At 42.5% G+C, this 12,036-nt stretch overlaps 1 protein-coding gene across 1 annotated transcript in view; it reads right to left on the bottom strand.

The window, feature by feature from the left end:
• Window positions 1-12,036, bottom strand: part of Wdr45b (WD repeat domain 45B) — a 38,724-nt gene that overhangs the window by 20,556 nt on the left and 6,132 nt on the right. The window contains exon 2 of the mRNA XM_004639452.2: window positions 9,331-9,405. Within this exon, the coding sequence (XP_004639509.1) occupies window positions 9,331-9,405 (75 nt within the window). The remainder of the gene's footprint in view (window positions 1-9,330; window positions 9,406-12,036) is intronic.

Here is a 12,036-nt window from a genome sequence, read left to right as displayed (position 1 = left end):
AACCACTAGGAAGAATGTATGCAATGTGTTAATTATTGAAATTGTCCTAGCAATTTGGTTTGAAACTGTCTCATTGCTATTTGTTTCTCAATAAAATTATGGAAAAAAAAAAGAAAGAAAATTACCATTACATTAAAACATACATTCATAAAAAAGTAACTAAATAAAAAAAAGAAACAGACTAACAAGGGCTGGCCAGATAGCTCAATGTATTAAAGTGCTTACTTAGGCAGACACAGGGACCAGGGTTCAATCTCCAGCATGATGTGCTGGCCCTGCCCCAAGGGTACACTGAGATGTCGATTGAGACTGGGTGTGGTGACACACACCTGTAATCACAGTGCTTGGGAGGCTGGAAACAGGAGGATCACTACAAGTCCAATCTGTATAGTGAGACCCTGTAGACCCTGTACTAAATACATTAAAAAAAAAAAACCCAAAAAACAGATTAACAGTTGAGTGTTACATGTGTGGGCCAAAGTTTGACAAATTATCAGCATGCACACAACAACAAAGTCACATTAACTGCAAAAACACACCAAATGCACCATTGAACGCTCTGATTGTGTTTTTAAGACAGAAGATGCTCACATCTAAGATGATTTTTCTAAACTCAAACCTCAGCATTCAGGTTTAGCTGCAGCATTGGTACACTGTGAGGAGTAAGTGGGTTTTGGGTTGCAGTTCGCGCAAGTTTGTCATCACTGAGATAATCTATGGAGCAAGGGAAAAACTGTCCATTTAAGCTAATATGAGGTTAATATCCAGAATACTAGATAAACTCTCGCAACTCAACAACAAAAATTATTAAAAATTAGCAAAGTGGGGGCTGGGGAGATAGCTTAGTGGTCTAAGCACCTGCCTGGCAAGCACAAGGACCTGAGTTTGATCCCTGGTACCAATATTGTGCCTCTGTGCTGGCCACTGAAACCGGGTGTTGTAGCACACCCCTATAATCCCAGCACTGGGGAGGCTGAGACAGGAGGATCAATATCAGTCCAAGCTGTGTAGAAAGACCCTGTACCAGAGAGAGAGACGGGGGGGGGGGGGGGGGGGAGAAAGAATTGGCAAAGTACTGGAATAGATGTTCATCCAAAGGTGATTTACAAGGCTGGCCAGATAGCTCAGCAGACTAAAGTGTTTGCTTATGTGTGCTGTGCTAGCCCCACCCCTGGGGTGTACTGAGATGGCGATTGAGACTGGACGTGGTGGTGTGTGCCTGTAATCCCAGAGGCTGAAAACAGGAGAATCACTAGGAGTCCAATCTACATAGTGAGACCCTGTAGACCCTGTACTAAATACATAAAAAAGAAAAAAAACAAAGATAATTTACAAATGGCCAACAAGTAAAGAGAAGATGCTTGGTCAGCAGTCACCACAGAAACACACATCAAAGCCAAATGAGATGGAGATAGCTCAGCAGGATAAGCACCAGCCTGGCATGCGCAAGGTCCTGAGTTCAATCTTTGGTACCAAAAAACCAAAGGAGATTCCTCTCCACACCACTAGTGTGCTGACTGTCAGGAAACAGGGCCTGACAAGTTCTGGTGATCTTGCAGAGAAATCTGGAACCTCATCGTCTGTCTGCGCTAGCTACTGTAGACAATAGTACAGTGTCGCGAGAAACTTAACAGAAAGAATGACCCTAAGATCCAAAGATCCCATTTCTGACTATACAAACACAAGAACTGAAAGCAGGATCCCAAAGAAATTCCCATCCACCCATGTTCTCAACAGCATTAGTCATAACATCAAAGTGCAGGGGTAGCTCAAGGGTCTGATCAAGGCTCAACAAGCAAGATGTAGTACAATGGAATGGTAGCGTCACAAAGGAAGGAATGTTGGCATCTGCTACAACAGATGAACCTTGAGGACTTTACGCTAGGTGAAATGAGCCAGTCACAAAAAGACACAATGTAAAACGATCAAAGATTAAGTCTCTAAAGGCCGGCCAGATAGATAGCTCAGTGGATTAAAGCACCTGCTTAAGCCAACACAGGGACCAGGGTTCGATCCTAGGCATGCCATGCCTGCCCCACCCCCTTGAGTGGGTTGAGACAGTGATTGAGTCTGGGTGTGGTGGCACAGGCCTGTAATCTCAGCACTTAAAGGCTAAAAACAGGAGAATCACTACTATGAGTCTAAGTAGTGAGACCCTGTAGACCCTGTATTAAATCTGTAAAAAAAAAAAAGAACTGAAAAAAGGGCTGTGCAGCCCTTAGCTCAGTGTGAAAGTGAAGGCCATGGGTTTATCTTCCAGTTTTTTTTATGGGAAGGGGGACATTACCAGGTTCAGGGTGTGAGAATAGGGAGTTGTTCAGCGAGTTTGATGATACCGAGTTTTGGTTTTGCAAGAAGTAAAAACTGGAGAGGTCTGTTTAACAACAACGTGACTATAACTAACATCTCTCATCTGTACAATTGAAGATGGTTAAGATGTTACATTTTATGGTTTTGATCACAATCCAGAAAATAAAATGTCACTGTCAAAGAAATGTCACTGCCTTCAGGGCAACAGAAACGGCCATTCCCTCAAGGCAGGTTCAATTAGTTTTAGAAACAAGTCTATTAAAAGCAATCTGAGAAGAATGTCAAGAGATCACTACTGTGTAAGTAGTGAGACACTGTTCAAATGTGAAAGAACTATCACACGAATATTACCGTGTGAGCTTAAGCTCCCAGGTAACCTTACTAATTAATGTGCAACCTGTCAGGCTAGCCTACTGAAGCCATAAAAACACTAAGTCACTTGATCCCTTAGCGAGACATGAATATGGCTACCAGAAACACAGAACTGTCAACAGACGCAAAACTCCTGAAATGAGACTCAGATACAGAGAACTAATTCAATGACCTCAATAAAAATAAAACAAAGCTATACTTCCATAAATATTTGATATTATTTAGCCTTTTAAGGGAAGAAAAAAAACCTACTGATTTTTGCAAAAAAAAAAAAAAATGGTTGTTCTATTTAAAAGTATTTTTGCTGTTTTAATTTAAAAGACACAGAATATAATTTTCTCTAAGCCTTTAACAAAAACTTACTTTGCAAAAGATGTAAACATTTTATGTTTCTAGTTCTGCCTGATGCTAGATATTTATTTATTTAGAGACAGGGTCTCACTATATAGTAAGGCTGATATTGAACTTACTATATAGCCCAGGGTGGCCTCAAGCTCATGGCAATCCTCCTGCCTCAGCTTCCTGAGTACTGGGATTACATTACAAGTGTGTGCCACCATGCCTGGGCTATGTCTGATACAATTTAGAAAAGTATCAGTGTCAATAACAAAGACGCAGCCTAGTGTGGTGGTGCATGCCTATATTCCTAGTACTCGGGAGGCTAAGACAGGATGATTGCTGCAAGTTCAAGGCCAGCCTGGGCTACATAGGAGTTTAGCACCAGCACCAGTCTGCACTACACAGTGAGGACTTCAAAAACCAACCAACCAAAAAACTCAAACAGCTGAGAATAAGGAAGCCACACGCATGGTAGCTCATGCTTATAATTCCAACTATCCCAGAGGCTGAGGAAGGAGGAACCTAAAGGTTGAGACTTGGGGCTAGTAGTGGCTTAATGATGGAGCACACAGGTGTGAGGTTGTTTGTTCAAGCCCCAGTACCCAAATAAACAAAGCAAAACTACGTAGAAACACCCCCACCCATAAGGTCTCCAGGCTTTTAACATGAAAAGAAAACCAGATTTTTAGGACCAAGTCAAGAGACAAAAAGGATGGGGCTGGGGAGATAGCTCAGTAGAATAAGTGCTTGCCTGACAAGCGCAAGGGCCTGAGTTCAATCCCCAGTTCCGCAAAAAAAAAAAAAAAAAGAGAGAGAGAGAGAGACAAAAAGGAGAAGTGTGACTCCCCCCACAACCCTCCTACACAGCCCAAGGAAGGAAGGAGAGGCTCTCTCTAAAGAAGGGGCTACCTGGACAGCAGCTGGCTCGGGGATCAGGATGCTCGCTTGTCAGTGTCCCAGTATAAAGTCACTAGGGCATTTGACAGCTTATTAAAGTCATAGATACTGACAGAAGACACAAAAGTGTCTCACTGACTGAAGGGCCAAGTTTCCAATAGACGCCTGACAAGGACTAAGCGATGAGGAGTGACAGCTGTTCATGGGCAGAGCACTACCCAGCAGGTGGCCACAGGAACAGTGCTGCTTTCCACAGAAAGGAAGCACCGGAGGAAGCAAGGCGTCTGCCAGTGTGGCTCTGTTTCAGTCTGCACCTCCTTTTCGGTGAAGTTATTTTTTAAATGGAAACATCCTAATTAGTTGGGGTTTTTTAGGTTTTTTTGCAGAACCAGGGATTGAACTCAGGCCCTTATGCTTGCCAGGGAAGCACTTATTCTACTGAGCCATCTCCCCGGCCCCCCGATTAGTTCTTATTACAAAAATTGTACATCACTATACAATACAGAAAAGTACACAGTAGGAAACACTGTTAAAAGACATCATTTATGCACTTACAATTTCCTGTTCATAAACACTGGCTCAAAGGAAGCAACATGGCCTGCACCATTTTCCCTTCCACATTAGGATCCACAGGCTGATGGTCATATTTTTGCATGACACGCACTACTTTAAGGATGTACCACAACTACTCTTCTAATAACTATTCATGTCATCCCTCAATTTTTCTTTTCTTTCTTTTTTTTTTGGTACAGGGGATCAAACTCAGGACATTGTGCTTGCCAGGCAGGCTCTTAGGCTGCTGAGGTATATTTCAGGCCTTTCTTTTCTAAGTTTTATTCTGTGTGTGTACACACGTACATAAAATATCAAAGCCAGGACATCATACATGTTAGGCAAGTGCTCTCATAAGCTACATTTCCAGGCCTCCCCCCCCCAGTCTTTCATAACTAAAAGCTGCTGCCAGTTACTATCTTTATATAAGCATCTGGTGTCTTTTGTCTTATTTTTTCCTCAGATAAAGTCCTCTAAGCATAGTGCTGGGGAGGTAGCTTGGCAGTCTAAGCACCTGCCTGGCAAATGCAGGGAACTGGGTTCAATCCCTGGTACCACATGCCATGCCAGCCCTGGAACCCCAGGTATACCATGCTGGCCACTGAAACCAGGCATGGTGGCACATGCCTGTAATCCCAGTCCTAGGGAGGTAGGAGCAGGAGGATCGATGCAGGTTCAAAACCAGCCTGGGCTACATGGTTGATGGCCAACCTAATCTATATAGTGAATCCATGTTTCAAACAAACAAGTATAATTGCTGGAGTAACTAGTACGTTTATTTAAAATGAACAAATTTGGCCAAACTGTACCAGGTTATGAAACCACACCAGGCTCACATTTTTCTTTCTTTCTTTTTTTTTTGGCGGAACCAGGTATTGAACTCAGATCCTTGCGTTTGCCAGTCAAGCGCTTATCCTACTGAGCCATCTCTCTGGCCCCAAAGAAAGGTTTTTTGTTTGTTTGTTTTTTGCAGAACCAGGAATTGAACTCAGGTCCTTGAGCTTGCCAGGCAAGTGCTTATTCCACGGAGCTATCTCCCCAGCTCCCAGGCTCACATTTCTAACAAACTCCAGACCACCTCTACATTCTTCCCCACCTGACCACGACCTTCTCCTTGGGGCCTCCAGTTTCTCCAGGGCTTCACTTAACATGGGAGTGGGATCAGCAGCAAGCCCAGAGGACCTGCTGCTCAAACAAGATGAAAACTACAGGCCGGTACTGTTATGTGGGCAGATTCTCAATATCCCTTTCTAGTTTATCATCCATATATCTCAAGGTCCTACTCCAACATCTGTCTAAAACAAGGAAGTGGGGGAGGGACAGTAGTCTTCACCTCTTGCCAAGTGGATCTGCCTTTAGGCCTCCAAATCCCTCTGCCTCTGCTCCCCTGCTAGCTGCCCATAACACTGGTCACCAACCCTCAATCCTTGGCTGAGCCTCAGGTGAGCTATACAACTTGGGTTTACCTTTGAAAGATGAAGAATTGTGTTTCTACATCAAAGTCATGCTGATTCTTTTACACACACTCTTTTATGCTTGTATTAACATTGGGCACAACATTCTTGAGTTTTACCTGGAGTTTTCTGTGTTCTCAGCTCTGTATATAGTTGCAACCCAAGATGAGCAGCCCTTCTCTGGACTCCCAGGGTGCTTAGAGTGGGACATACTGGGAGGGTAAGTAGGACCCCCAAACAACTATCCTCACATCAGCTTCCTGCTCCTGTCAAGCAGCAGTGGGCTTGCCCACAAGGGGCAGCTAGCTGCTCATGGCCCAGTTCCCCAGGGCCCTCACTGGGGGCCAGAGAAGGAGGAAGAGGACTGGAGAGCAGACTGCTGCACTGGGCACTTTTTTTCTCACCCTCTGACAAGAATCTGCTAAATAAAAGAGGAACAAGGTCAAGCCTGCTGTTAAGATGCCAGCTGCCAGAAACAACAACAGATGAGCCTAGAGGTGCATATAAGTGAATTTCTTAAAATGTGCTATCAAAGAGAACCATGCAGGCTTGTATCTGCTCCTGGAGGCTGGGGATACAGCACGCCACAAGCACACAACATGGACTCACCATGCAAGCATGCTCAAGAGGGCCTGCCTACCAGAGGTTTGAGAAGTCAGAGATGGTGCATGCTGCTAGAACTCAACCAGTTTCAGATGTTTTGCGTCTAACTTATTTTTAGAAGAAATTCTGAATTTACTGTAAATATTTCATTAGGCAGTTGCTAGTGTTTCGGCTATGACACCAGAGTCCACAGCTGATTTTTCCCCCCAAGTACTGAGGACTGAACTCAGGCCTTTGCACTGACCCAGTCCTTTTTATTATTTATTTTGAGGTAAGGTCTAGCTAAGCTACCCAGCTTAGGCTCCAACTTGCAATTCTCCTAGAAAGCTGAGATTATTGACATTATAGACCACCTCACCTGGCTCTATAGAACGTCTTTAAACTTCTGGGTTAACAGTGAAAAGTATCTAGAGATTTCCAAGTTAAGCTGTTTTAAAATGTTTCATTACTACTTATCTGTATTAAAAAAAAAAACCTGTCATAATTCACTGTATAACGAAGACAAAATAAATTAGAAACACAGAAAATCAATAGAAGATGACCATCATTAATGACACTTAGACTTCACTAACTTACTGTACACAATAGCCCCCCTTACCTTTGGTCCTGCGCCCCAGGATTTCAGTTATCTTTGGTAAATATCATTCTAAAAATATTAAATGGAAAATTCCAAATATAAATAATTCATCAGTTTTAAACTTCATACTGTTCTGAATGGTATGAAGAAATCTGACCCTCTCATTCCATGCAGGACAGAAATCAACCAGCCAAGGTGTGTCCACACTGTATGACTTAGTCACTTAATTGCTACTCAATTATCAGAGTGTTTATGTTCAAGTCATTTTTTATTATCTTGTTATTTTACGTTATTTTATTATTTTAATTTAACTTAACTTTCCTTTATTGAGACAGGGTCTTGCTACATAGTTCAGCCAGGCCTTAAACTCACTTTATATCCCAGGCTGGCCTTGAATTCCTCCTGCTCCAGCCTGGGATTACAGGTATGGGTCACCATGCCTGGCAAGTCACCCTTATTTTAATAATGGCCCCAGGCCAAGAGTAGCAATGCTGGCACTTTCAATATGCCAAGGGAAAGCCACAAAATGCTCCCTTTAAGTGAAAGTAAAAGCTCTCAATTTAAGGGGGAAATAATATGTGTGTAATTCCAGCAATTTGAGAGGCTGAGGCAGGAAGATTGCAAATTGGAACCCAGTCTGGGAAACTTAAAGACTTAGTGAGATTCTGTCTCAAAATAAAAAAAGGAATAAAAATTTAGCTTAATGCAAACATGCTAGATTTAATTCCTAGCAACTCAAGAAAAAAAAAAAACAAAAACAAATATAAAACCCAAAATATATGCTAAGGTTGCCACGATTTACAGTTGGCTATTGCTGTCAATCTCTATGCCTAACTTATAAATGCAACTTTATCACAGACATGGATAAAAAGGAAAAAACATAGCCTACATAAGATATAGCACTCTCTGGAGTCGTTAGACAGCTAGTGGGTCTTGGAACATACTGCCTGTTACTAAGGGCAGATTTGTGTGGTGGAGCCTGCTCTATGGTCAGAGCTTCACGTGCTTGTCAGTCACTAATCTATGCATGCTAGTATGCTCATTTCACGCAGAACTTCTCTAAAACCCAGAGAGATTGAGAAGTTGCCCAAGATCACAAAGCAACTGAGTGAGCCACAGAGTTCACCCCTACCCAACATGGATCCAACTGGAGCTCCAGGGTACTGGTTATGCTTTCTATTAAAAAAAACTAGAGACCTCCACTTAAGAAATAAATGCAACTTTATCACAGACATGGATAAAATAAATAAAAAATAAACTCCCAGATACAAAGTACCACTTACCGTTTATATTCTAGGATCATACCTAAGATTTCATTTGAAAACAGGGTTTCCCTGCCAAGAAAACCCCTGCTGTGGGACACTGGTTGCTAACGTGAAAAGCACCAGATGCCATGATATTCCAGGAATGACTTTCTCCTACAAATGAAAAACAACTCTGGAGTCGAAACTTAAAAACACAACTTCAGGGAGAAAAGGATGTCACTCATTTCCAGTTTAATCTGCAATTTGTTCATTTATCAGCAGGGTTTGGTTTTCCTAGCAGGTAAAGTCCAGGGGATGCTAAATATTTAAGAAAACTTCACAGAAAGACAAAGTTGAACTGAAAAATTCTACCTATAAATATTAACCTTTTCCTTAGTAAACAGGAAAAGTACCACTATTACTTTATTTTACCCAGGGTCTTTGCACTGAGCTATATATCTCCTGACCTTTTTCTATTTTTAATTTTGAGATAAAGTCTCACTACATCACCATGCTTGCTCCAGCTGGGCTCAAACTTATGATCCTTCTGTCTCGGCCTCCCCTCAGAGTCCTGGTTTTACAGGAATACACCAACATGTCTAACTCAAATAATATTTTCTAACTATTGTTCATTTGCCAAGAGTTGAGAGACCCACATGCTGCAATTAAACTCATCAGCTGAGTTCTTTATAGCTTTATATCCAATAACGAAAGAGAGGAAGTGGATGCCTTCAAAAACTTATTCCTCCAAAAATGGGAGAGGTCAGTTTGCTGGATTATTCACCACCAGTCAGCCCAACCACATTCCCTGGCACAGAGCCACCTCACAGAGCTCACAGAGACAAAGACCATAGCTCTGCTGGGGTTTGTGAAAGGCCAGAACCTTGTTTACCTCTCAGAAACAGCTGTCCTCTGTGAAAAATAAAGTTTAGACTGAGGAAAAGGAAAAAAGGAAAGCCAGGAAAGTCCATCTTCCCCTTACCTTGTTTCTCTTTTTCTTTGAGTGGGTCAGTGTTGTAGACTCGAAATCCATTTTCCATCCCACATGCAAAGCATCCTGAAGCAGGAGTATGAAAAGACATATGAGTTAGTCCCCAGTGGACAAGAGCAAAGTGTCTGGGGACATGGCACCTATAGGTTACCAAACCACATAGACATGCTGTGTGCTTGGCCACAGCCACCCTTCTCAGCAATGAGACAGTGACATGCGTGTCCTGCATCACTGAGCATACATGGAGCCTCTGGAGTTATGAATGCTAGCTTCTTTGCTGCAGGTCTTCCTGCTGCATTCCTGTGGACCAGCCTAGACCTGAAGAGTGAATTCTGGGAAGAGCGCACGGGTGACCCCAAAAAGCTACTCTGCCAATGAGCATTCCTTGAACACTCGCCTCTCACACTCACTGGACCTGCTTTTAGAACATGTTTTTTGGGTGCTGTCAGGCATTACACTAGTCCTAGAGACACAGTAACAAGCAGTGTTCACAGGCAAGGGAGGATATGGCCGCACACATGCTTCTCTAGCCAGTGTGGACAAAGCAGGTGAGGGAAGGCGGCAGGACCCAGCAGAGACACAGGCTAGCCCAGACTCCTGAGACTGGAAGAAGAGTAATGGCCTCTCTAATTTACCTTGGCCTGATCTCCTAGAAGATACTAACTGCTCAAACTCCTCAGATCCCTGTCATGGTCAGAATGAGACCAAGGTCATCATCTCCAAGTCACTCATCCAGGTTGTTAATGATCTACATAAAAAGGCACTCAAGTTTCAAGACTATGTTGCTTTATTTACTGTGACCTGGACTTCAGCCACCCTAGGCATGGCTCAAGACTACAATGACCTCCTTTAAATGCCTCGCTCAACTGCTGGTTCAAATGAAGCTTTGAGAAAAACTAAAGCCTCCAATTCTTCACATGAAATGTTGTAAAGCCAGGTTCCTGCACAACTGGTTTGAAAGCCAATGTTAAGGCCTTTTAAATTCCATTCTTTTGGTTTTGGTCCATCTCTTCAGTTGTGGAACCAGATTATTCTGTCCCATTAGCCACCCTTCCAAATGGAAAAGTATGGGTATATTTTTTGTCCAAAAACTACAGATCAAGACAGATTCCAGGATCCATGACAGCTACCCGAGGGAATCAGCAACCACATGATCAACTCCTACACTCTGAAATGTAATTTAGCTGGGCCTGGAATCTGAAAACTCACTTGAAAGTACTACGTTATCATGTCTTAAATTGTTCCGGGTTATAACATCCTCATGGTGTTACTGACATTATATAACACAGATAGAGGAATAAGAGCTTTCTTCACTGAAAAATACAGAAATAGTTCATTTTTTTCCCTTTCAACTACTACATCTGTCTTTTTTTTCCCCTTCCACTTTATGTATTTAGTACAGGGTCTCACTATGCAGCTCAGACTCGTGGTGATCCTGTTTTCAGCCTCCCCAGCACTAGGATTACAGGCATGTACCACCATGCCTGGATTCGGCTGCCCCAGGGGTGGAGCCTGCATGACATGAGGAGATTGAAGATCGAACCCTTGTCCCTGTGCTTGCCAAAGCACATGCTTGTCCACTGAGCTATCTTGCTTGCCCTGTAAATCTTAATTTTAAGTCTATATCTACTGGTCTTCATCAGAAAACAAATTCTTGGTTAAATATTTGTATAAAAACATACAAGCTTCCTTTATAAATCCATAAGCAAAACAAAAAGATAAAATTGATCATCAAACCAGGTATGGTCATGTGCACCTGTGATCCCAGCACTCATGAGGCTGAGATATGAGGATTGCCATGAATTCAAAGCCAGCCTGGGCTATATAATAAGTCTAGGCCGGCCTGAATTACATGGGAAGACCCTGTCTCAAAAAAAAAAAATCATCAGTAAACATAGAATCATGAAAATGTAAATAATGCACACCAGTCGAACTGGCTAAAATGATGGCTACAAGTGCCATCTGGGTACAGAGCCACAGAACACTGAGATTGCAGGGGAGGGTGAAATGCTAAGAGCACTTTGGAGAACTGTCTGCATTGGCTAGGATAGCTGTCAACTATTCTCATCTTACCCTTGTAGAACTGGAAACATATGCTCATCAAAAGATATGCATCACAATAATCACAGTAGCTGTTACATTTGCAGAAGCCAAAAACTGGAACCTACACAAATGCTCACAAAAGGTAAAATGGATAAATGAATTGCAATGTATATCCACAAAGGAACACTATATGTTAACTAGAAGGGTCTATAACCACAAGCAACAATAGGGGGAGAAAAAATAACCCCAAAAACATGTTGAACAAAAAAGGCTGAACCAGGCTGGCATTATACATAGTTCAGCTGTAAAGTACATACCTAGCATGCTCGAGGACCTAGGTCAGGGGTGGCAAACCTGTGGCACTTGAATCAAGTCACCCCAGCAGCTAAGTAAGCATCAGACATCCAGGTTTTATTTCAGTGTTGGCACTTTTCAATAAAAGTAGGCTTGGGGTTGCAGTTGGGGCACGCATCTCTAAAAAGTGCACCATCACTCCACTAGCTTATTCCTCAGCATCAAAAAACAAGCAAGCAAAAAACAAAAACAAAACAAAACAAAAAAAGCAAGCAAACAAAAGTCACTAACAGGGCTGGTGAGATGGCTCAGTGGTCTAAAGCACCTACTTAGAACAAGCTTAGCAAAGCACAGGGACCG

Source organism: Octodon degus, unplaced genomic scaffold (genome assembly GCF_000260255.1).
Source record: "Octodon degus isolate 3935 unplaced genomic scaffold, OctDeg1.0 scaffold00112, whole genome shotgun sequence".
Taxonomy (NCBI): domain Eukaryota; kingdom Metazoa; phylum Chordata; class Mammalia; order Rodentia; family Octodontidae; genus Octodon; species Octodon degus.
This window is presented reverse-complemented; position numbering and strand designations above follow the sequence as displayed.